We start from the raw sequence: 27,233 nt of genomic DNA, 5'->3' as shown, positions 1-27,233 counted from the left end.
ATAACTATTCGGACTCCTTGAGGGTCCAGTTTTTTGCCTGTGTCCTTAGGTAATGGGCCTCTTCTCTGGAGAAATGTTTTACCTTTGTAATTCTTTTTTTTTTTTCAAACACTTCTATTAAGATTTGACTACTTTATTGCCTAGAAGTTTCCAGATCAGTTAATATTGGACCCCATCCTGTGTGGGGCCAGCCTGTAATATTTACTTCAGGCACTGGATGCTGCATTAGGTGCTCACCTTGGCATGTTTCAACAATTGCAGTTAATCGCAGGGTGCTATACAGGGCCATGGTCCACATCTATAGTTCCCAGGCCCTAAAAAATCCTTTGACGGTATACCCACCATGATGGGAAAAGCCCTGAACCCTTAACAAATACAGTGACAGGAGTAAGGCAAGACAGGGATTCAGTGCAATATAGATGGGATCCTACCAAACCATAACCCAGGTCCATGAATGGGAATTTTTCTGCACTTTTGTGTGGTAATCCCCTTTGTACCCTTCCTAACAACACTGTTGGCACTATACACAATTTTAGCATTATTTAAAATTATTATTATTATTTTTTTTATTATTATTATTATTATTTAAAATTGTGTCTTTTCCATGGTGACACAGTTTCTGGATGGGGGATATAGTTGCAATAGACCTTCCAGCTGACTCGCATCTTACCATATTTGACGAAAATGTGCACAACACATTTCCTGCCCTTCCTGCTGCCTTCTGCTACAGAGATACAGCCAAGAAAACAGTCATTTTCTGGGTTATGGCAGCTGGGACAAGAGGGCCACGTATCATCCACCATGCCGACGGGAAACGGAGAACACCACTTGGGGTGATAGCTGTTCCCCTGCCCTGGAGCACTGTCCTGTTAATGCAATGTTCTCTTCCTCTGATGTTAGCTCCCTCTCAGGCATGCATCACATACCTTGTTTGACTAAAGTGGTTTTCTTTGTCATTATGTCTGAATTCTTTAGCTTCCTCCCTCCTCCCTGGTTCTTTATGGAATCAGAAATTGAACCGCCAAACCTCTTTGAGGGTGAAATGGAGGAAAGCGATGGGGGGCCCTTGAATTGTAGCATAACCTACAGAAGAAGGATTTTGCAACCCCTGAATTCTGTGGGCCACATATTATGGCTTCTGGGCAAAGGCCATTCACTGTCTGCACACTAATTGACATGGTACAGGCTAATCTTTGTCTAGCAGTACCTTAATCTCCACAGCCAAAACAAGCCCTTATGGGCATTATTAGGCTGTCAAAGTAAAAAAAAAAAAGCCTTTTCTTATTCATACACAAATTAAATGCCCACTTTGGGGATTGGCCCAGACCTGAAAGCATATTCACTCCTCTAAAGCATTTTGCTGAAATGCATTCTATGGGCATAAAATTCACAAACAATGGACTGTTCCCGTGGTAGATCCTGGGACTTCAGTTAATATTGATAAGGATTTGGAAGCCATCATAAAGTGATTGTAAAGGATTATTTATTTTCAAATAACAAACCTCTCTATACTTACCTGCTCTGTGCAATGGAATTGCAAAGAACAGCCCCCAAAATTTGTCTTCTTAGGTCCCCCCGTCTGTGATTCTGGCTCGTCCTCTCTGTCCAGTGTCCCCATGGGAGATTGCTTCCCATGGGGGGGCACTCATGCATGCTCGCTTCCGAGCCCCACTGCTGTGTACATTGACACAGACAGTGGGACTCAGCCCCATCAATGGCTCCCCGTGCCCCAGCAAAGCCAGTGAGAAACAGAAGTGAAGTGAAAGAAGAGCTGCAGATGTACAAAGTGAAAGTGCTGGAACAAATGAGGGCTCAGGCAAGTATAAGATGGGGGGGGGGGGGCAAAATCAATGCCTAAACATTTTTTTTTTTTTTTTTTTTTTTTTTTTAACCTTGCTACAAGGAATGCATTAAGGTAAAATTGTTTAGGCTTTAGAACCACTTTAAATGCCTCCTTTGCACTTGCATGTCTCGCCCTGCAGCCAGCATTTGCTCCTATGTCTGTTTTCCAGATTATAGCCAGTTGGACAAAACAATTGAATAGTGATCAAGAATCTGTATTTGAGGACCAAGATATCTGAGAACAATTACAGCTGATGCCTTCAGCCTTATTGTTTTGTGTGAATGCTCTATAGAATCTGATTTGCCAAATCTTTAGATTGTCTCTCATCTCTGTGCATATGCTCAAGATTTTGTGGCTAAAAGCTTGATCTACTGAGACTACTTGTAAGAGACACCTTTTGATAAATTTAAAGTCTCCTACAGCTACTACTTCTACTCCCTTCCTTTTGTCACAAGCCCTGAACCCCTAAGCCTTCCCAAAAGCCCTCCTCACAATGAAGGTGTGTCTTGGTGTTTGCAGTAGTCTGAATCTGAGACAACCTAGACCTCTGGGTCTAATCTGTCATTTCAAAGGGTAGGAATTTCTATCTCTGCCCCCTACTAACTTTCTTCTCTCCAATCTACCAGCATCGGCGCAAAAACAGACAGATTTACTGACCTCCTTACCCTAACTTCAGTTACCAGGGGTGGTTGTACCAATTCCTTTAGAACAAAGGCTTAAAGGTTTTTATGCAGACATTTCCATCCCATTCCAGTCCTGAAATCTCTTAACAGATTTCTCTGTGTGCCAGAATTTCAGATGGAATCACCAGGCTTTGTCATTACTTCTTTCAGGCAAGGGGAGTTTCTTGCACCATTAGACCTAGAAGATGCATTTTTTTCAAATCCCCAGCTTCCTTTCACATCAAGGCTTTCTGTGTTTTGCTGTGGGAGACCAGCTTTTTAGATTTTGGCACTGCCGTTCAGACTCTCTCTCTTCTGCAACCCAAGCTATTCACAAAAGTCCTTGCTCCACTTGCAGATTCAGGGCATTCATATCACAGGGTACTTGGACAACCTTCTGCTGAAGGAAGCCTCAGCCACAACCCTGTTTGCCAATGTCCAAAGGATCATTCAGTTCCCTCAGACTTAGGGCCGGTTAATAAACTTTTCAAAGTCTTCTCTCCAGTCCTAACGCCTTCTAAAGTTACTGGAGTTTCATCTTTGACGCAGCCTATGCTAAAATTTTCTTTCCTCCAGCCAAGATTGCCCCCTTAAAAGCCTTGTACACTTTTTCAAATGTTTTTGTTATTTTAACTAGATATTAAGGTAGTTCTATTCCCTGTGGTTTTTGCCTTACCTTGTAATAAGCTTGCATGCTGTTGTGGCTGAAGTTTGTAGTTTTATGGCCAATTGTTTCTCACTGTAAACAGACGGGAGAACCAATGAGATGCACCACAGAGCCAGTATAAAGCACAGAAAGTGTGTAGACACAGGCTGATTAGCAGGGAATTAAGGAGGAGGAATTGGAGGAGACAGCAAGTCAGCATAATGTAGTCCTGTTGCACTTGTAGGAATATATATTTGTAAAACTGTGAGGGCAGTTATGAGAATTTCTATATCTACAGTGGACATGTTCTTTATATTTTACAAATTAATATTATACATAAATTATTTTGTAATTTCAGGTTGTCGCATTCTTCAACTCAACAAAGAGCACTAGCAGAGACATGTGGTGCGTGAAGGAGGCCATCGAATGCATCAAACTGAACATTCAGTGGATTAACAACAACCTGGACAGCCTCAAGACTTGGCTGTAGAGATCAGCCAACAAAGCTAGTTTCACATTAAATTTCCTGTGATTTAATGTTTAAGCACAGAAAGACAGGCTAAAAAAACACAAAAATCCTGTAGACTGAGTGACGTTTGAAGGAGAGACTGTATTTATTCTGAAGCTGTGATTGTCACACTGTCACTATGCAGGGCAGGACTGTGCCTTGCGTGGCTACAGTAGCAAAGAAATTTGAGACCACTGCGTGTTTTTAAATTGCCTGTTAAATTGTCTTGAAGATCATATGCAGTTTATGGCCACAGCACAAATTCATTGGGAGTGTGAATTTATTTGCCATGTAAATAATGAATATAGCCATAGTCACTATGGAAACTGGGATATTTTGCCGATACAGCAGTACTTTTCTTACCATTGATCACATTTTAACACTGGACAGATTTTTTATTTTTTTTTCCTTTGAAAAAAATATTAATGTGTTAAAAGCGCCTAGCTGCCTTTTTCACCCCTCAGGTTTTGCATTGAGCTGTGACGCTTATGAATATTGTACATTGTAAGACTGTATATGATACATGATCGATTTTCTGACCTTTTACATGACGTGTTCTGCATATAAAGCTGCATGTTTGCAGACCAGATTCCAGTGTGTGTTTTGCTACAGGTAAGACTCACCTATTGCACTTCCCTAACCTGGCTGCTGATACATAAGGCACGTCACATCTGCATATAAAGCACTTAAAATAATTAACTTTATCATTAGGTCTTAAATTTTATTATGGCAGCTGTTTATTTAATTTAGTTAAGATTAATTTAGATTTCATACTGGGGCATAAGGTTATTTTGCTTTTGGGGAGGCCTCTTGTGATATAGGGTTGAATGATCCCCCTCCATTCATGGGCAGTTTAGAAGCTGCATGTGCATGGTAAAGCAGCAGTTGATGGACGACCGTTGAAAGGTCCATGTGGGCTAGATAAGACATAGTTGAGAGTTAGGCTGCTCACAGCTAGAGGTACATATTGACCAGTATTTAAAAGCAGTTCACAGTACAGTAAAACATATCCTACCAAGAACTCCTTTTTGGTTAATCCAGAAAGCAAGCCACTAAATGAAGCTACTAGAGGTCATATTTTAGGAAGTCAAATTTTCTTGTTATCAAAAGATTGGGTTTAGTTACATAATGCATATTATTTGAGCTAGGCAAATGCATTGCTTATCAGGGAACATTGCAAATGGGGCCTGGTACTAAAACAAATCTGGATATGTTTTTATCCAGTAAATAAGCCCAAGCCTATCGGTTTCTCTAATTAAATGAATGTCAAAAAAACTATTTCTATACTGAAACTTCAATCCATTTATCGCTAAACGGCTGTCACTCAGTATCAAAACTGGTAAATAAGTGATCATTGGCTAAAATTTGTCATACAGTTAGGTCAGGTACATGCATGATTCAACGCGTATAAGGGCAACTTTCAGCAAATTTCGAGCAGATTTCTTAAATTCTCTAAGAGCCTATGCAAATACTCATCAAAAGCTTGCTGTACACGGTGCTCTTATACAAGCTGATGCCCATGATTACAAGACTTGCCATGCTTTTTCAACATTAGTGTAACAAATAGCTGTAAAATCAGAGTGTGTTTATTGAGATTCTAGGTGTGAAATTTGGAACCATTGTTATCACATGTACTTATGCTTCAGCTGCTTTGAAGATGAGCCACTTCTGATTAAGTGCAATTTATCCAAATCCCTCCTTTTATACTAAAAGATGCGTCCAGCCAAAATGGATATTTTATGTGTGATTGCACGCTTTTAGGTTGAGCCATTTGGCTATTTTTCTGGAATTTAGGCTTCCCCTCCAGAGTTACTCAACTTTGCGGCATTGTAAAAGAGGGCCGGGGGCTTAGCACTCGTGTTTTGGAAAGGATTAAGATGCCAGTGTCTAATTCAACAAATCCACACCTTCCCAAATGCCGAAATATACGTTTTGACTGGACTGGCCCTATAAAGGGAAAACCTTTGTCTGTACCATCTGTTCAACACAAAATAATCTGTTTTTCTTCCAGATTGTCAAATCTTCTGAACCTTATTTTACATCATTTTGACGATTTGAAAGTCATGTGACAATATGTTTATAACGTTTGATTTTCTGTATTTTAGAATCTTTGTAGAATCATTCACTGAAAAAACAAAAACAAAAAGCTTTCTCTTGAAAATAATTGCTACTTTTTTTATGCATCTGAACTATAGTGCTTGCACAGAAACCTGTATAGATAATCTAAACTCATTTTTATGACCCAGTTAAGGCATGGTGCTTTTTTGTCCACCATGGAGGAAGCAGGTATGTACAGCCCCTCTGGGTACCGCACAAACTTCTGCATCCTGGCAAGTGATTTTCTAATACAGCTTTCATGTTTTGTTTAAAGAAACAAATAAACCGTGCTAATAAATGTTTGAAAAGATGAAGGAATTGAGTATGTTTTTCATTTGTCTATTAAGCCTGTTGATCTACATTTGTACAGTGTGTTGTTTGAAATGTATATTTAATCAAGAAAACAACATTCAGGCTGAATTTACACCTTCACCTGATGGTTTTGATGGCACCCCAATGATCTTCCCCAGCACACCACAGCAGACATATAATTTACTGGAAGTATCTTTGTGTTAAGATGCTCTGGGGAAAAAAAAGTTGGACGGTGTTGGAAAGGATGCAGAGGAGGGCACAATAGACATATGTAGCAGGCTCTAGGCAGCGCTGACATCACGGCACTGAAAAAGCTTTGTTTCAAGGTAAGTTTCACATAATGGTGTCTTAGGAAAATCCTACAAACAAAACAGTGCTAGCAGGTGCCTAATAGTATATAAAGTATATAGTGAAACAATCCTCTACAAAAAATTACATTTAACAATCCAAACACAATTATACATACAATGGGTGTAAAATATGTGTCCAGTGGAAAAAAAAAAGTCCAACCAAAAGGATGGTAATGCAGCAAAAAAAGTGAAATAAACATCCTTGCTCAAATATGCAAGTGTTGTATATCCCACCGTGAAAGAGGCAACAAAAGTTGGTACTCCCAGCTGATTTATAGACAGGTGAAATTCCTACTCACCAAATGGAGTTGACCCTCATTACCATATAGCAAGAGAGGTCAAATGCATTTTGTGGTCTCGAAGACCCGTGGAAACAAGAACCAGCCCCCGATGGTAACTGATGATCCGTGGTCCCAAGGAACAGCCCAATGAGGGATCCTCCACTCCCCTACACTCTGCAAGGTCCAACCAACGATCAGATCTCATCGATCACAGGCTCCACTCGCGGACTCCAACCGATAACGCCCTTCTACTCTCCATGCTCTAGATGGACAAATGGCATTTAAAAATAAAGGAAAAACAGGCTCCACATAGCGTAAACCAGCATAGTTTATTGAAAAACTTTGTTTAAAAACAGTCTTTTGCAAAAATGACGGTATCAGCAGCTTGCTATAATCACTGATGGGACGTGAAAGGTCCTCACAAGTTCTCCAAAACAGTGATAGGCTTTCTGTATAGCATCTAAAACTTGCTATAAAGAATCTAAAGCTTGCTCCAACACACCATATATCCTAATTTGACATGTTTTGCCATAGTAAAGTGCATCATCAGAAGCTGAAGATTCAGGTGTGTGGTTAACCTTATATACCCTTCAGGTAGGGTTTCCTGAGAAATGCCCAAAATGAATTTTCTCTTATATTCACCGACTGACACAGCTCCTCTTTTAGACCATTGGGTTGTTATGCCACCTTCAGGAGAGGACTAGGCATTACATGTTAACATGTGATAATAAAAACTAGAACTTTCTAGTTCCGCCCAAGGGGCAGTCCCTTAGGTAGCAACCCCCCATCCGGCCATGCAGCCTCATTTTTATTTTGCCTAGTGTAGGAGAAGGACCTAGGAACCCTGCAGGCCCATCGGTTCATGATTTTTCTGCAGAAGCTTTGCTTTTTGTGCAAGACTAAAGATCCTGTGAATCTATCAAAAGCCGGCTGGGTGAGAGGCTGGAAACTCGCTTATCATTGTAGTCTCCCCAGCCTGGCCAGCAAGCATGTGCAGACCAGAGCTACGTGCTGGGTTGGCCATGACGTACCTCAGCTCCAGAAGTGGTCGGTGAGCGTAATGCTCCGGGGCACCCATATGACCGGGCTACTGATGTCTGCGTCAGTGTGCCGGGCCAACAGCCACCCCGTACTGATCGGAGAGTGGGTCTATGATGGAATGTCTCCCAGCTCTGCAGGACTGGTATGTACAGCTCTCCCTGCCTCGGTGGGGCTGAGCAGCTGGGCATTCCCTGGGAGATTGATTCGGGGGTCCCTCACCTCCCTCCCTCTCTTCTCTCCCTGTCCCACCTCCCTGTGGAGGATGCTGCATGTGGCTGCTGAGCGGTGTGTGTTGTGCAGGGGCTCTCCGGGCGACTCTCACCTGGGGGGATTGCGCTTGCTGGTTGTACCCTGATGTGTTTTTCTCTCTCTGGGGGGTGTCTGGTGGCTGTGTCTGTCGATCGCTGCAGCGCTGTTCACCGCCATTTCTCTGTCACTGTCCCTTATGGTATTGTGTTCGGCAGCCATCTTAGGTGAGGGCAAGGAGCAGCATGCTCTCCTGTAGCTTGGCGGCCATTTTCCCTATGCTTTTGTCCTTTATACTGGACGCTCGGCGGCCATTTTCTTGAAGCCAGAGTACGTTTTTGGTCAGTCTCAAGGAGCCAGGATACTTTCCTGTAGCTCTGCGGTCATTTTCCCTATGTTTATGTCCTTTTATACTGTACGCTCGGTGGCCATTTTCTTGGAGCCTGAACATGTTGTAGATCAGTTTCAGTGCGATAAGCAGCCGCTCTGAATGACACAGTGTGATCTCCTATGCACCTGGGAGCTGACAAGGGACACAGGCACTATTAGCTGGACAGCGCAGAAACCAGTCAGGGTGGTGAGTCCTGTGGGAAAGAGCCCCTCAGTCAGCAGCAGTTAGGAAAGTGATGGTCCCACCCTCCTAAGTCCCCATCAGGTGGCAGACAGGGTAGGGTCAGCATGGCTTCAGAAACTGGTGTTTCTTCCCCCGAAATCCAGGCAATTGCAACTGGTTCGCCTGCAGTCTGTGCAGTGCCTCTGAATGCTTTGTCGGCGGTCCTCAATTCGTTTGTTGCCAAGATGGAGGTGGTGCATGGGCGCAAGGTGCTAAAAAGTGCCCACTGGCCCCAGTCCTTTGGGGAGAGCTCTGACGCAGACTCTGGCCCTGCTGAGGCTGGTGACCCCTGCTCTGTCATTTCAGATGACACTGACCAGGATCGGACAGTGAGGATGAGTCCCCGTCCGGGTCCGTGCCCGATAAAGCGCTTTTTGGAGCACTTATGAACAGCTATGCGTGATAACCCTGAGGATTCAGGAGCCAGCAGATCCCTCTGCTGATGTAGTGGTCCCTTTTGGGTCCCGTAAGCCAGCCCATTCACCTAAGGTGTTCCCGTATCTTACTTATTTTGATAAGTTCATTTACAAGGAATGGGGTCGACTGCAATGGGCCTTTTTGGCCCCCAAATACATGGCGGTGTGCTACACCTTTTGAGGAGAGCCTTCTCAAAAAATGGTTGACTCCTCCGGTCGTGGATCCCCCAGTATCCAGGTTAAACAAAGTAACCACGATCCCAGTAGAGGGGACTCCTGCATTCAAGGACCCCATGGGCAGGAAGGCCGAGGCAGTGGCTCGTTCCTTGTTTACGGTTGTGGGGTCAACCATGCGACCAGTACTGGCATCCGCACTTGTGTCGCAGACACTAACTGAGTGGGCAAAACTGTTGCACTGCGAATTGGGAGAACAGGCTTCTCCTGTCTGCGTGGAACTAGCAGACCAGCTAGTGCAAGGCCTTAAGTACGTTTGTGACACGGCCCTGGATCCCCTTCCTCTGTTATCCAGGGCTTCAGTGTCAGCAGTGGTGCTGAGGCGCCTGATTTGGTTGAAATGCTGGTCTGCCGGGCAGGCATCCAAAAAAACCCTGACGGATCTTCCCTTCCTTGGCGACCGGCTCTTTGGAGGCTCTTTGGGTGACATTATTAAAAATGTCACAGGTGGCAAGAGTACTCTACTCCCACAGGCCAAGAAGGCTAAGGAGCCACACCGTAGGCAAGGGCCCCCTTTTTCCGCTCACAAGCGGATTTTTCGTCCGCCTGGGGCTTCGACCAAGCGTCCCCAGCCCGTCAGGATGACTTCTGAAGGACCAAAGCGTTCCTGGAACAACAAGCCTGCGAGCAAGAGTGCTACCGCATGAAGGTTTGCCCCCACCAGCGACACGGGTGGGGGGTCGCCTTCGGGAGTTTGCAGTCTGGTGGACCTCTCGGCTGTTGGACCAATGGGTCTACGATCTGATTTCCTCCGGCTAAAAGATAGTTTCTCTCTTGGCCGCACAACAAATTCTTCTCCTCCAGCTTACCAGTTCTCCAGGCTCGCCGGGAGGTCCTATTGGGGGCAGTAAGGGTCCTGCTGAGTTGCAGGGTGGTAGTACCTGTTCTGGTTTCAGAACGCTTCCAGGGGTTCTACTCAAACTTGTTTGGACGTACCCCTTCCTTTTTGGGAACTACAATCTTGGACCTAAAAGCCCTCAACCACTTTGTGAAAGTGCAGAGGTTCAGAATGGAATAAGTTCGCTCAGTAGTTGCTCCACTCCATCAAGGGGACTTCCTGGCATCCTTAGACATCCAGGATGCGTACCTTTACATACCCATATGCCTTCGACATCAGGGGTTTCTGCGATTTGCAGTCGGGGAAGCCCACTACCAGTTTGTGGCTCTCCCCTTTGGTTTGGCATCAGCCCCCCGAGTCTTTACCCAGGTATTGGCTCCTGTTTAGCGTGGCTGTGGCAATGCGGGATCGTGATCGTTGGATACCTAAACGATCTCCTCCTGAGAGCATATTCCACCTCAGAGTTAGAGGAGGATGTGGCAATCACCATGCAGACCCTGCAGGAATTTGGGTGGCTGTTGAACCTAAGAAAGTCGGTGATCGTACCGACTCAGCGTTTGGAGTACCTAGGCTTGCTGCTGGACTCCATGGAAGTGAGTGTTTCTCCCTTCAGACAAGCTGCAGACTCTCAGAGCCACGGGAAAACTGTTTGATGAACCGCAGGTGGTAGTCGCTACGATTCGGCATGCGCGTTCTGGTACTCATGGTGGCCTCCTTTGAGGCAGTACCATATGCCCAGTTTCACTCTTGAGTCCTGCAGAAGGAGATTTTGACAAAATGGGACAAATCTCCGTTGTCCCTGGATTGGTAGATTCAGGTGAGCCAGTTAGTCAGGGATTTCCTGATCTGGTTGCTGAGGTCCCTAGCACTTCGGTCTGGGAAGTCGTTCCTACCTCTGAAATGGACAGTGATCACAACGGACGCCAGCCTGACAGGCTGGGGTGGGGTAATGGGAGTTCAGTCGACCCAGGGCCTCTGGTCAGTGGAGGAATCAAAGTTGCCGATCAGTCTGCTCGAGCTGAGAGCGATAAGGCTATGCCTCTCCACATGGTCGATAAGATTTTGAGGGTGTCCGATCAGGATCCAGTCAGACAATGCCACGGCTGTGGCATACACCAATCACCAAGGAGGAACAAGAAGCTCGGCCTGCCGCATCGGCCGCCGCACGGGAGGTCGCTCACACCCTTCTGTGGGCTGAGGGACGTGTACCGGCCCTGTTGGCCTTTTACATCCCGGGAGTGGAGAACTGGCAGGTGGACTATCTAAGCCGCCAGATGCTGGACCCAGGAGAATGGACGTTGCATCCGGAGGTATTCAGGCTACCGTGCCTGGGACGGGGCACACCAGACGTGGATCTTCTGGCCTCCCGTCTCAATCGGAAGGTATCAAGATTCGTGTCCAGGACAAGAGATCCATGGACAGACACATCAGACGTACTGGTGGCTCCGTGGGAGCAGTACCAGCTGATCTATGCCTTCCTCCACTTAAACTGTTAGCACATCTGCTCCGCAGAGTGGAGGCCGAGGAGATCACAGTAATACTGATTACCCCAGATTGGCCCCAGCGTACCTGGTACACAGACCTAGTGTGCCTGGTGGCGGATGCCCCATGGCGATTGCCGTTACGAGAAGACCTATCTCAAGGTCGATTCTCCATCCTGCTTTAACATCGCTGGTTTTAACGGCATGGCTATTGAGAGTCAAGTGTTGAGGAACCGGGGTCTTTCGGACTCTGTGACCTCAATTATGCTGAGAGCACAGAAATCTTCTTCTCGGAAGATATATCATCGTACCTGAAATGCCTACATCTCCATGTGTGAGGAGAAAGGATGGTGTCCGCACTCCTTTTCTTGTTTAATATTCTTTATATTCAAAGGAGGTCACAATATCACATTACATACACTTAGGCCGCGTACACACGCGGGGACTGTTCGCCCAACTTTGTCCGTCAAACAGTTTCGGCAAACAGTCCGCTCAAAATTAGCATGGACGGACATGGCCACACACGACGGACGAATAGTTTGCTGAAACCGTGCGCGATGACGTGAACGGCACGTACGACGGGACGAAAAATACGAAGTCCTATACACTGCATTATAACTTTCGGCGTGTAAATCCTTTCTGAGCATGCGCGGAACTTAGTTTGACGAACAAGCCTACACACGAGGGGACTGTTCGCTGAAACAAGGTTTCAGCGGACAGTTTTTCGGAATTTCCGAAAAACCTTGTTCAGCGGACTGTTCGCTGAAACTGTCCGCTGAAAGCCCACACACGAGCGGACTGTTTGCCGAAACACTGTTCAGCGGACAAAGTTGGGCGAACAGTCCCCGCGTGTGTACGCGGCCTGATATGTTCACATACATACATTAAACAGTTCCCAGCCAGTCTTACTTTCAACAGGGTTTTCATATTTCTCTGTTTTAATAGCTGAGAACTCTATAATAAACCTTATACTACTGTTCTATGGCCTATCCTGGTTTTCTCCTCTATTATTAGGTGGGGCTCTTTTCCTCCTTTTATTTTAATATTTTCCCCTGTCCCCCCCCCCCCCCCCCCCCCCCCAAAAAAGTTATTAATTTTCCTCTACTCCCTCTTCCATCTCCCACCCCTGGGGCTGTCAGGGACTTCCATATTGTTGTTTTGTTAACTCCCAAAACATAGCGGGTTCCTTATCCTTCCCTATTCCCCATCAGTCTCCTTCCTTCCTTCTGAAGAGACAAAAGCATTCCATACTGTCCAGACCCTGACATATTGCTCATTCCTATCCTGGGCCGAGTATACTAGATCTTCTATGGCCCCCACCTTTCTAACCTTATTTAACCACATTGCTATGGTAGGTGGCTTAGGGTCTTTTCAGCATCGGGCTATACACGCCTTGGCCTCATTAACCATATGGCATAATACCGAGTTCTTATATTTTCGTATTGAGATATGTGAGAGGTGCAACAAGAAAAAGGCCGGATCATCCAGTATTCAGTGTTTGGTAAATTTTTGCACAATCTTTTGCACTTCCCTCCAATACTTTCTGATCCTGGGGCAGGTCCAAAAAATATGATATAAAGTCCCCCGTCCCCCGTTGCATCTCCAACATTGATCTGAAGCTTCAGGGGAAAACCTCTGAAGCTTCAACGGGTGTAGTACCACCTCGTCAGCAACTTATAATTTAATTCCTGAGTCCTGGTACAGACTGGTGAGTGTAGCGAGAGGTATATCATCCTCTGGCATTGATCATTGGCATTGGGGGGGGGGGGGGCAGTGAGCATTATGTATATCTTTGATATTGTTTGAGAGAGGGGCTCCTTCTCTTCACAGTATAATTCAAACCTTGTCAGGTCTCGTCTATAATTTGTCGCTGGTCCCAGTGACTCAAAGTGACGAAGCTGCAATGCCTGCCAATAATTAATTTCAAATCGACCCCCCTGTTGAGTCAAAGTCACTGTAGGCCAGGAATCAGACTGCAGAAAGTGTGATGCCTGGGTATAACCTTTTTCCCAAAGTCTCCATCCCTGGTCCAAAGCTAGGGTTACCCAGTATCGGAAATAGTGGGGATTGTGTTGACGAGAATTTAGGGTTCTGACTAATTTTGGCAGGATACTCATTTTAATGGAATTGCAGCGGCCAAACCATGAATGCAGTCCATGTTGCCATTTCTCTAATAAAGTTCTAACTACCTTAAGCAACGGGGGGAAATTCCTCTTAAATGTCTCCTCTATCTTTACTGGGATCCATGTGCCCAGCTACTTTAAGGCCGTCCCTACCCATTTAAAGTTAAAATTAGGTTGTAGGATTGGTTGTTTCTCCAGAGGTAGAGCTACCCCCATTGCCTCTGACTTCACGTAGCTAATTTTAAAGTTCGCTAATGCTCCGTATTCTTCCACTTCCTTCATTAAATTTGGCAATGAGACGTGTGGACTAGCCAAGGAGAACAACAAATCATCTGCGTATGCAGAGATTTTATAATTCCTGTCCCCTATTTGGAGACCTCCAATGTCTGGATTTAGCCTGAAATGCCTACATCTCCATTAGTGAGGAGAAAGGATGGCGTCCGCACTCCTTTTCTATATCCAGGATCCGGCAGTTTATACAAGGAGTAGACTAGAATTTGGCCTTAAGCACCATTAAAGGACAAATCCGCTTTGGCTGTCCTTTTTTCAACAACTCCTGGCATCTCACTCTCTAGTGAGCACTTTTGTTCAAAGGGTCCAATATGTAGGATCTGTGTCAGTCGGTGAATATAAGAGAAAATTTGATTTTTTGTACTCCCAGTAAAATCCTTTTCTCTGTAATTCACTGACTGACACAGCACCTGCCCCTCCTATTTTTCTTTACATTGTACTGCTTGGTGACGTACTGAGGCTAAAAGTAAAAAATAGTGTAGCGCTTCTTAAGTGATAAATGTAATCAACATGTGTTAGGAGAATGATCATATAACAAAGATCATATAAATAATATATATGAACAAAATAAAGTCCAAGAAATGGGTATAAGCTTCCGTGATAAAGCTGGCACGAAGATGGTCAGACCGTATCAAAGTAAGAGGCAAATCCTACTAAACGAATATGTCCATGTACATCAGCTTGTCTGGAAACATTAAGGAAAGTAGATAGATACTTCTTACCAACTATGTTGGACTCACACAGTCGTATGACAGTTGAGTCAGTAAGGCTTGGGGTCTCAATCTGGGACCGAGGAGTGGATCAGGAAGGTCCGTCAACTTGGTGGGGAAACTCCAAAATACTGTATGCCCAATGATGAATCTCACCGATGGAACTTCAGAATGGTTTGGAAATCCAGCTCAGATGCGGCCCATTACACACCGATACTCCAAATACCCCAAGATGAAGGGGAAGGTATTTTGGGGGTTTTTAGACCAAAAAAGGAAGAAAGAGCTCCACATGGTGCGGGTCAGGCGGTAAAAATGGTAATTTATTAAAAGTCAAAAGAATTAATAATGACTTAGTGATCACAAAGCGAATGGAATAAAAATGAAAATAAAAGCAATGTGGGGTGCCAACAGCTAGCCCGACGCGTTTCGACACATATGTCTTCGACAGGGGCATGTTGGGACCCACCACATTGCTAACAAATATATAGGGTGTCTGAAAACGGTTCCACCTACAAGGGGGCGGGAACTCGTGTCTCGGACAACCCCTTACAAATAAAATAAACAGTCTAATCAAATCAGGATAGACATGTTCAAACATAGTAAACAAATACAAATATCGTGCAGAATATGACCTTACTACTGATAAGAGCAGTTAAGTTGAATTTGGTAACAGTGAAAAATGGATAAACAGCCGTAATCATAGATAGATCACATATGTTAATCTGGACCTCCTCAAACCTCCAGGGAGGGCCAATCAACAGATAAAACATATGTAAGATTGCATCTAACACTCATGTAGGATAACCAACCATGTAATATTAATAACATGTAAAGTGTATTGTAAAGCCATCACCTGAAGAGACTTGTTCCCATTTGTATTGTGTCACAGTGGATCTTAACAGGTCAAGATGGTAATATCTGATGGCGATCGGTCATTGTGCAGGTTGGATGTTCATTACTAATTTACTGGCGATATACAGCCGAAAGATATATCTATGTAGTCATGGTAACTATTGCTACATGTTATCCTATTGTAGGAGAGTCCGGTCAGGTGACCAAAAAACGTGGTGACGTGTAATATGACAGGGAAACCTCCACCAATCACCGAACATGTACGTCACATGACCAGACATGGGAGGGGCTAGGAAGGGCGTGCGTCCACGAGGTAGAAAGGTGCACGCATGAACATACGTGTGTAGGAAAGGGGAGGGGCGTCAGAGTTTGGCGCCATTTGCCGCACGATGTACGTCACCCGCCACGAAGCGTGGCGAGCGGCATAACAGCCAATCAGGACGATCGGAGGCGTGACGGCAATGCGCATGCGTCGTAGCCCACGATGTAGACACGTCGCGTCATGCGCCATAAGAGACTCGCTATACCCGGAACAGGCAGAGGAGGAAACATAGCCACGTCATGCCGCAACGAACGTCAAGTTGCAACGTGACCATGGCAACCGCAACTCATCACCTTAAGATAGAAAACAAATCATCAAAAGGGGTAAACAAAGGAGGGGGGGAACTTAGACACCCCTCCAAAGCTGACACTTAGGGAATTGTTAATAGGAAAATGGTGTCAAAAATGAAAAATGAGGTAAATAAGATAATCAAATCCTGTGCGTTCCAATTACGCACCGACTAGCAAAAAAAGGGCCCTAGGGCTCTTAGGGCTTGAAAAAATAATATGTGTATGTATATTTCCCAAGAAACAGCTGGAGGGGAGATTCATGCCTACGGGGGGTGTCGCGCCTCGAGACGTTTTGGATCTATGAATTGAGGTGCTACTCCCCCTTTGGCATGAACACAGACTGGGACATTAACAGTTTCATTAATCAGGCCTAATTTATTCAGCCTCAGATCATCACAACCACACCCCACTTTCGCTATGTTCCCCTATTCACATTTTCACTTTTATTTTTCATCCATTGTCTTGTTTACATATCAATTACGTATCTTTCTATGCTCACGGTATACACCTTATATTGTTCGGGCGCCCCCGTTTCTGCACATCACTCATTTATTTTCAGTATTGTTCATTTTTATTTCCAATCCCTGTCCCATGTTATAATTCAGACATGTGTGACTACATGGTTATTTTTTATAACCTTTTGTGACCTGGGACAGATGTTTCTTGGGAAATATACATACACATATTATTTTTTCAAGCCCTAAGAGCCCTAGGGCCCTTTTTTTGCTAGTCGGTGCGTAATTGGAACGCACAGGATTTGATTATCTTATTTACCTCATTTTTCATTTTTGACACCATTTTCCTATTAACAATTCCCTAAGTGTCAGCTTTGGAGGGGTGTCTAAGTTCCCCCCCTCCTTTGTTTTCCCCTTTTGATGATTTGTTTTCTATCTTAAGGTGATGAGTTGCGGTTGCCATGGTCACGTTGCAACTTGACGTTCGTTGCGGCATGACGTGGCTATGTTTCCTCCTCTGCCTGTTCCGGGTATAGCGAGTCTCTTATGGCGCATGACGCGACGTGTCTACATCGTGGGCTACGACGCATGCGCATTGCCGTCACGCCTCCGATCGTCCTGATTGGCTGTTATGCCGCTCGCCACGCTTCGTGGCGGGTGACGTACATCGTGCGGCAAATGGCGCCAAACTCTGACGCCCCTCCCCTTTCCTACACACGTACGTTCATGCGTGCACCTTTCTACCTCGTGGACGCACGCCCTTCCTAGCCCCTCCCATGTCTGGTCATGTGACGTACATGTTCGGTGATTGGTGGAGGTTTCCCTGTCATATTACACGTCACCACGTTTTTTGGTCACCTGACCGGACTCTCGTACAATAGGATAACATGTAGCAATAGTTACCATGACTACATAGATATATCTTTCGGCTGTATATCGCCAGTAAATTAGTAATGAACATCCAACCTGCACAATGACCGATCGCCATCAGATATTACCATCTTGACCTGTTAAGATCCACTGTGACACAATACAAATGGGAACAAGTCTCTTCAGGTGATGGCTTTACAATACACTTTACATGTTATTAATATTACATGGTTGGTTATCCTACATGAGTGTTAGATGCAATCTTACATATGTTTTATCTGTTGATTGGCCCTCCCTGGAGGTTTGAGGAGGTCCAGATTAACATATGTGATCTATCTATGATTACGGCTGTTTATCCATTTTTCACTGTTACCAAATTCAACTTAACTGCTCTTATCAGTAGTAAGGTCATATTCTGCACGATATTTGTATTTGTTTACTATGTTTGAACATGTCTATCCTGATTTGATTAGACTGTTTATTTTATTTGTAAGGGGTTGTCCGAGACACGAGTTCCCGCCCCCTTGTAGGTGGAACCGTTTTCAGACACCCTATATATTTGTTAGCAATGTGGTGGGTCCCAACATGCCCCTGTCGAAGACATATGTGTCGAAACGCGTCGGGCTAGCTGTTGGCACCCCACATTGCTTTTATTTTCATTTTTATTCCATTCGCTTTGTGATCACTAAGTCATTATTAATTATTTTGACTTTTAATAAATTACCATTTTTACCGCCTGACCCGCACCATGTGGAGCTCTTTCTTCCTTTTTTGGTCTAAAAACCCCCAAAATACCTTCCCCTTCATCTTGGGGTATTTGGAGTATCGGTGTGTAATGGGCCGCATCTGAGCTGGATTTCCAAACCATTCTGAAGTTCCATCGGTGAGATTCATCATTGGGCATACAGTATTTTGGAGTTTCCCCACCAAGTTGACGGACCTTCCTGATCCACTCCTCGGTCCCAGATTGAGACCCCAAGCCTTACTGACTCAACTGTCATACGACTGTGTGAGTCCAACATAGTTGGTAAGAAGTATCTATCTACTTTCCTTAATGTTTCCAGACAAGCTGATGTACATGGACATATTCGTTTAGTAGGATTTGCCTCTTACTTTGATACGGTCTGACCATCTTCGTGCCAGCTTTATCACGGAAGCTTATACCCATTTCTTGGACTTTATTTTGCTCATATATATTATTTATATGATCTTTGTTATATGATCATTCTCCTAACACATGTTGATTACATTTATCACTTAAGAAGCGCTACACTATTTTTTACTTTTTGCTTGTTTAACTTTGTTTGTTTAGGTGTTGGCTGCTGTGCTTTTTGTGTACATTTGATTCTAGCGCAGTGTTTTTCCCCCTATTTTTTCTATTTTGTGACGTACTGAGGCTGCATGGCAGGCTGGGGGTTGTTACCTAAGGGACTGCCCCTTGGGCGGAACTAGATGTTCTAGTTTTTATTATCACATGTTAACATGTAATGCCTAGTCCTCTCCTGGAGGTGGCATAACAACACAATGGTCTAAGAGAGGAGCTGTGTCAGTCAGTGAATTACAGAGAAAAGGATTTTATGGTGAGTACAAAAAAAATCCTATTTTGTAAGTATATAGAAACTCCACTTCCATACTCCATCCTCACGGATAAATATATCCTAGTGTTTACCTACCAGGTAATTCATAGATTACACTTCCACTGTTATAGGGGTCAGTTTGCCCAAAAATGTATTAAAAAAAACATTGAAATAGTTACCTAAACGGATCCATACATACCACTACCATACCATTAGCAATAATCAATAATATACCAAAAAGTATTTATCGTACATCACGGGACACAGAGCCATAGTAGTTACTATGTGGGTTATAGGCCACCTTCAAGTGATGGACACTGGCATGCCCTAAGACAAAAAGTGCCCTCCCTATATAACCTCTCCCACACTGGTAGTACCTCCATTTTTTCATGTCTAAGGTGTTGGTCATGAGTAAAGATGTGCTGTGCTGACCTCCACTGGAGCAATCCTTGCTGGGGCTAGCCATGCTGACCGGATCCATTCAAAGTGTCTCTTCTGACCAAATTGAATGGTACCCGGGCCTCGTATCCAAAGAAACAAGGTTTTGCCTGTGAATGCTTCTCTTTTTAGAGAGCTGGACCCCTGGATCCAGTACTTTTTGGTATTAAGGCCATAAAGTTTTACTGGCTGGGTGCTGTTGCAGGTCCAGAACTGTGGGTTTCCTCAAGGATCCCCAGCTCCTGAAGGTTTAACGGAACCCACCGTGTAGGGTGAAGATGGCGTCTGTTGGTTTACCACAGAAAACCCTGCGGCGGGAAAGGTAAGTGGAGTTTTATAAGACATTTTTTAAATTTTCTTATGAATGTCTTCTAAAATCAGTCAAATTTTGTTTTGCTGATGTGTCACCACTGGGGACTGTATTGAGCATTCACCGCCGCATGCTGGAAACAGCGCTGTGTCAGAAAGCTGAAATGCTTCCTCCTCCAGTCGGACAGCAGGACCTCCGGTAAGCTTGAGGGTTTTTTTTCTCGCCGCTTATCACCCCCCTGTGCTGACAGTCTCCCCCTCTTGGGGAAGGAGCACTCAGAGTCTTTTCTTAAAAAAAAAAAAAAAAAAAGACAAGAGCTAGCACGATTACCACTCCGCTCGGCCCCCCCCCCCCCCCCGCACGCCATGCTGTGTCTCGGTAGGTCCGAGAGGACCTGTAGTCTGCTAGTCACGTGGGAAAACCCTTACTTTTAAAAAGTGGGAAGAGCTTTATGCAACGCGGGGGCCAGGCTTAGCGGCATCGGCGTTCTCAGACACTCAAACCCAAGGAGGCAAATTTTTAATGGCACATTTGTGTGTTACTGCGGGCTGTGGAGGGACACACGAGCAAAGACTTGCCATTAACTGGTTTAGTGACACAGGTGTTTCCTTTAACACCTTTTTTACTGCTGCATCAGACTTGGTATTAATAGCAGCAACTGTGCTGGACTATAGCCCTAGCAGTGTATGCATTCCTTCTGGTAGTACCTCTGTTTTGTGCATCAGGGTATGAGCGGAAGGGGGACAAGGAACACCTCCAAAGGGTTCTAGAGGATCAGTTGTTTCATGACAACCTAAATCCATGTCTAAAAATCTGGCATCCTCCTCAGAGTGATGTGGCCAGTCAGAGTGAGCCGTCGGGGGGGACTGGTGCAGCAGCTCTGGACACTTCAGCCCCTATATATATATATATATATATATATATATATATATATATATATATATATATATATATATCACTCGGGAGGTTTTTTTCTTTTACCATTTTTTAAGTTTGGAACAAAAGATTGATACTTTATTCGCTTCCCACAGTGGGCCCAAGCGTAGCAGGTCCTCGTCCATTGCTCAGGACCCTCATACTGAGGAACATGGGGCAAGAGGTCATGAAGTTCTCTCAATGGATCAGGAAGAGGCTGATGACTCCTCTTCCGATGATCCTAATATGGGGAGGGATCAACCTCACAGGAGAGACTGTTGGTACAATCTCTTACTAAGTTGGTCCACTCAACTTTTTTACTGCCTGTAACGCAGTTTATTGATGAGCCCACCTCTGGTTTGGGATCACTAAAGTCTACCCAATCTGATACCTTTCCTATCCATTCATGGCTAAAAAGGCTTATGTATTCTGAGTGGGAGCACCCAGATAAAGTTTTTTCCTCCAAAAAAGTTTTCTATACTTTATCCTATGGAGAAGGAATTCTATAAGAAATGAGGCATTCCAGCAATTCATGTTGCTATATCCTCGGTAAACAAAAACTTGACTTGTCCTGTGGACAATGCGCAAATGTTGAAGGATCCAACAGATAAAAAGTTGTTGTCTTCTTTTTAAGAACAACATTGCTCTTGCAGGTTCAGTTGTTCAGTCAGCTCTTGTGGCGATTGGAGTATTCAGTCCATAAAGGACCAGTTTGTAGAGGTACTCAAAATTATTCCGGATCAGCAGGCCCAGCAGATTGCTGCCATATCGGAGGCACTGTTTCACAGTGGGTGCTATGAAAGATTCTATTATTCCAGCCTCACGGTTTATGCTAGGGCTGGTGCATATGTGCAGAGTCCTATGGTTGAAAAATTGGTCAGCCAAAGCGCCATGTAAAAAGCTCTTGGCCAGTTTCCCATTTCATGGTGAACGGTTGTTTGGAGACAATCTGGATAAGTATATCCAAAGAATTTCTAATGGGAAAAGTTCTCATTTACCAGTAAAGAAGAAGTTTAAATGTTTTTAAACGTGCATCTCCTTCAGTGCCAGGAGTATCTGCTTTCCGGCAGTCTCGACGGCTTCCACCGTCTGGTTCAAGAGGAAGACCTCAAGGGCAGTCCCAGGGCCAAAAGATGACTTGGGGGAGGAAACCAACCCGCAAAGCAAAATACTAAAGCCTCTTTATGAAGGGGCGCCCATGCTCGCTCGGGTGGGGAAGGCTTCTTCACTTTTCAAAGATCTGGCAGGAACATTGTCAGGACAGATGGGTGGCTTCCTCAATTTGTCTAGGTTACAAACGAATTCTGAGAATTCCCATCTCCTCGTTTTCTAAGATCAAACGTTCTCAGAGACCCAGGGAAAAGGAAGTCTTTCGGGCTCCGAATCATCTTTTGTCTCCAAAAGTGATATCAGCGTTTCCCACAGAAGAGCAGGGATAAGGGTTTTATTCAAACCTCTTCATGGTACCACAACCAAATTGGGAAGTAAGACCCATTTTAGATCTCAAGGATCTAAACCGACACTTGAATATCCGTTCCTTCCACATGGAGTCAATCCAATCAGTTGTCTCCATTCTACAAGGAGAATTTTTGGCATCGATCAACATCAAAGATGCTTATCTCCATGTGCCAATTTTTCCCGCTCATCAGAAATTTCTAATCTTCGGGGTAGAGAATCGTCCTTTTCAATTTGTGGCTCTGCTTTCCGGTCTAGCCACCGCACCTCGAGTGTTCACAAAGATCCAGGCCCCTCCTTTAGCCAGGTTAAGGGCTCAGAGTATAACAATTACCTAGACGATCTGCTCTTAGTAGATCAGTCCGTCACCTGTCTAAACCAAAATTTAGTCTCAGCCGTGAGTTACCTAGAATTCCTAGGCTGGATTTTCAACCTAGAAAAATCCTCCTTAAAGCCATCAAGGAGAATTCAGTACTTGGGACTGGTCATAGATCCCATTCAAAAGAAGGTATTCTTACCCCAGGGAAGGACCAGTTCCATAAAGGAACTGATTCGACTTGTCAAAACAAAGAGATATGCTTCCATTCAACTTTAGATGGAATTGTTAGGAAAGATGGTGGCCTCCTTCGAGGCCGTTCCTTATGCACTGTTTCATTCAAGACTGCTGCAAAACCAGTATTCTGTCGACTTGGAACAAAGTCCAGGCTTTAGACTTTCCAATGAGCTTATCCCCCGAGGTGCGTCAGAGCCTCCATTGGTGGGTAATATCCAGCAACCTTCAGAAGGGGAAACCCTTTCTACCAGTATCCTGGAAAGTGGTAACAATGGATGCCATCCTTCTAGGCTGGGGAGCAGTCCTAGAAGAGGCATCTGCCCAGGGGAAGTGGTCCAAGTTAGAAAGGACCTTGCCTATCAATATTCTAGAAATTCGAGCAGTTCGTCTGGCCCTAGAGGCCTTGACGCTCAGATTACGAAATTGTCCTGTCATGATTCAATCAGACAATGCCACGGCTGTGGCCTACATCAATCACCAAGGGGGCACGAGAAGTTGTGCAGCCAAAAAAAAGGTGAATCTTTCTATAGTTCTATCTTGGGCAGAAAGCAACATTCCTTGCCTATCTGTGATTTTCATTCCAGGGATAGAAAATTGTCAGGCGGATTATTTGAGTCGCCAACAATTGTTTTCGGGAGAATGGTCCCTTCACCCCGACATCTTTCTATCCATATGTCAAAGATGGGGTGTTCTGGACACAGATCTGTTTGCGTCCAGTTTCAACAACAAGGTCGACAACTTTGTGTCAAGGACGAGGGATCCGCTAGTATGCGGAACAGACACCTTGGTCTTTCCATGTGATCAGTTTTCACTGATCTATGCATTTTCTCTGGTTCTGCTGCTTCCACGCCTTCTTCACAGGATCAAGCAGGAAGGGAAGGAGGAGATTCTGGTGGCCCAGAAGATCTTGGTTTGCCGAGATCATAAAGATGGCAGTGGGAGACCCTTGGATCCTACCGCTGTGGCCAGACCTTCTCGCTCAAGGACCGGTATTCCATCCTACCTTATAAATGCTACATTTAACGGTTTTGCTATTGAAACCCACATTCTAAAGGACCACGTGTTGTCTCCTTCAGTAGTGTCTACTTTGGTTAATGCTAGGAAGCTGGCCTCCAAAGTCATATACTATAGAGTTTGGAAGGCATATGTCTCCTGGTTTAAATCCATGGGTTGGCACCCCAGAAAATATGTCATGGGTAGGATCCTTGAATTTCTGCAGATGGGATTGGAAATGAAGCTGGCCTTGAGTGCTATCAAGGGCCAGGTCTCTGCCTTATCAGTTTTTTTTCAACGGGCTCTTGCTTCTCACCTTCTGGTTCTTAACTTTATTGAGGGGATAACGCGGATTAATCCCCCTGTCAGGACACCCTTGAACCCTTGGGATTTGAATTTAGTCTTGTCAGCTTTACAGAAACAGCCTTTTGAGCCTATACGATATATTCCCTTGGTCCTTATGACGAGAAAGATAATTTTTTTGGTTGCCATATCCTCTGCCAGAAGAGTATGGCAATTGGTGGCCCTTTCTTGTAAAGAGCCATATTTGATTATTCATAAGGATAATGTGGTATTGCGGCCTCATCCTAAATTCCTACCGAAGGTAGTGACAGGTTTTCATTTAAACCAGGATATTGTTCTGCATTCTTTTTTTTTCCAGAACCTTGGTCGGTGGAAGAGAGGTCACTACATTGATGTAGTGAGAGTGGTCAAGGTCTATTTAAAGGTGATTCGCAAAACAGATGTTTTGTTTGTATTGCTAGAAAGTCCTAAATGAGGACAGGCAGCATCAAAATCTACTATTTCTCTAGTCGTCTGTCCAGGACATCACTAAAGAGATGAGGCTCCACCTCCGGAGGCAGGAAAGACCTCATCAGACCTTTAAAGGGCGGCACTAGTCCCTTCTCCTTCAGTCTTTGTGTTTCCTCCACCGGAGGAGGAGGCTGGATTGGAGCTCTCCTTCCCCTGAAACTGGGAGAGCCCATGACAGAAGGGGAAGGAAGTCTGCGTACCTGGGGTCAGGTTGGCGGACATCTGGGGTCCCCTGGTCAGGCTGAGAGCAGTTGTGAACCGGCGTCCTCCTCAGTAGCCTGAGGAGGGCTGGTGTTCCCTGCCTGACTGGATTCAGATTTGGCGCGGGTCAGGCGGGGGGCAGGCACAGGCAGTGAGTTCCGGCCCGTGGAACGCAGGAGGGGGGCGGGGACTTCCGGGGAACCACTTCCGGACGTGCAGCGAGCATGGACAACGGAACCAGGGTGGCTTTTTTAAAAAGTGCCAGCCACAAGACACAGTGCTGCACCTCAGAAAAATCTCCAGGCGGTCAGGCAACTTCCGAATGGATGAATGCAGCGGTTTGTGGCAGTGGAGCCGGAACCAGCTAAGGTAGGCAAACACAGGGGTGTCTTGTACCTACGGGGCTGGGGGGGGGGAATGATGGACTAATTGATGTAGGGGCCGCTGCTCTTGTGAATTCATCTCGCAGGGCACTATGGTTAAAATCCTGGTCAGGGGACCCAGCTTCAAAGGTGAGGATATGTGGTATCCCATTTGAAAGAGACCTCCTGTTTGGGCAGGATCTAGAAAAGGTTCTGGATCACACAAGACAAGAAAAAGGCCTTCCCTGTTAAAACTAAAAAGGCACCAGGAAAATGCTTTTTTTCATCCCCAAAGACAGGGGCAGTCGCAAGGACAGACCACTAAGGGGTCAGGTCCTAAGAATCAGTGGACGGGGGAAAACAGGCAATCTGTTTTCCTCTTCTAAGAAAACCACTAAGTCCCAGTGACTTGGTTCCCGTGGGGGCAAGACTGGGGCAGTTCCTCCAACAGTGGGAAAGAATTACCCCAAATTCTTTTATCCTGAGGATAATCAGGGAGGGGTATCGAATACAATTCAAGCACACTCCACCTATGAGGATGTGTGTGACCAAACCTCACAAAAATCCTCAGAAGGCGACGGCCTTGCTGTAGCAAATTGCCGATTTGGTAGACCAGAGGGCTCTAGTTCCAGTGCCAACATAGGAAGTAAACCACGGTTTCTACTTGCATGTGTTTGTAGTGAGTAAACCGTCAGGCAAATTCCGGTTAATTTTGAATTTAAGGTTACTAAATGAATGGGTAACATACAAAAAATTCCGGATGGAAACAATTTTAACGTTAAGGTCAATCCTTCCACCAGGTTCTTTCATGGCCTCCCTCGATCTGAGGGATGCCTACCTGCACATCCCCATTCACGAGGACTCTCAAAAATTTTGAGAATAGCGATTCAGTGGGGAAAGCAGACCCGACACTTCCAGTTCAGGGCCCTGCCTTTCGGCCCATCATCCTCCCCAGGATATTTACAATTAATAGTTGGCATTGGCTCCCCTGAGGCTGAAAGGAATCGCGGTCATACCGTACTTGGATGACCTTTTATTCTTCGCCCCCTCAAAACTCTAACTTCAGGGAGACCTGGGGGTAGCCATGTCCTGTCTAAAAAGACTAGGGTGGTTAATAAACAAAGAAAAATCGCACCTGATACTGACACAGGCCATACAGTATCTCGGTTTCCTGGTAGACTCGGTGACACAAAAAATCTTCCTCACAGAGGAGAAAGCAGAAAGGGTGAAGGAGACTGCAATCTTTCTGCAAAACAATTGGGCAATTTCCCTCCACTCAGCCATGTCAGGACTGGGTCTGTTATGCCGCGTACACACGTAGCCAACTATCCGGCGCACTTTTTCAGCGGACTAATACGGCGTACTAAGTCCGCCGGACTATCCGCCGTACTTTTGAAATGAACAGACTCGCCCACACACGCGGATGAAAGTCCGCTCATTTTGAGCGCTTCTCCAGGTAGCTGGGGCCAGCGAAGGAGGCGTCGCTGGCCCCGTCACCTGGTATGGACTTAAAGGGGAACCCCTACGCTGAAAAATCGGCGTGGGGGTCCCCTCCAGGTCCACATCAGACCCTTATCCGAGCACGCTACCCGGCCGGCCAGGACAGGGGGTGGGGACGAGCGAGCCCCCCCCCTCCTGAGAGCCCTACCAGGCTGCGTGCCCTCAACATGGGGGGTGCGGCCCCCCACCCCAAAGCACCTTGTCCCCATGTTGATGAGGACAAGGGCCTCTTCCCGACAACCCTGGCCGTTGGTTGTTGGGGTCTGCAGGCGGGGGGCTTATTGGAATCCGGGAGCCCCTTTTAATAAGGGGGCACCCCGGATACCGGCCCCCCACCCTATGTAAATGAGTATGGGCTACAATATACCCCTACCCATTCACCTGTGAAAAAAAGTTAAAAAAAAACACAACACACAAGGGTTAAAATAGTTTATTGCACATCTCCGGGGGTCTTCTGTCCGTCTTCAGGGGTCTTCTCGCCACTGCTCCCGGATTCCGATAAGCCCCCCGCCTGCAGACCCCAACAACCAACGGCCAGGGTTGTCGGGAAGAGGCCCTTGTCCTCATCAGCACGGGGACAAGGTGCTTCCCCATGTTGAGGGCACGCGGCCTGGTACGGCTCAAGAGGGGGGCAC

At 45.5% G+C, this 27,233-nt stretch overlaps 1 protein-coding gene across 2 annotated transcripts in view; it reads left to right on the top strand.

Annotated features, from left to right (window-relative positions):
- Positions 1-6,070, top strand: part of LNPEP (leucyl and cystinyl aminopeptidase) — a 204,165-nt gene extending 198,095 nt beyond the window's left edge. For both annotated transcript variants that reach the window (XM_077462351.1, XM_077462350.1), the window contains exon 18: positions 3,510-6,070. In XM_077462351.1, the coding sequence (XP_077318477.1) occupies positions 3,510-3,641 (132 nt within the window). In that variant the 3' untranslated portion in view covers positions 3,642-6,070. The remainder of the gene's footprint in view (positions 1-3,509) is intronic.
- The last annotated feature ends 21,163 nt before the right edge of the window (positions 6,071-27,233 follow it).

The sequence above is a fragment of the Lithobates pipiens genome, unplaced genomic scaffold (genome assembly GCF_037356315.1).
Source record: "Lithobates pipiens isolate NorthernLeopardFrog02 unplaced genomic scaffold, aLitPip1_a1.2 Scaffold_3, whole genome shotgun sequence".
Lineage (NCBI taxonomy): Eukaryota > Metazoa > Chordata > Amphibia > Anura > Ranidae > Lithobates > Lithobates pipiens.
This window is presented reverse-complemented; position numbering and strand designations above follow the sequence as displayed.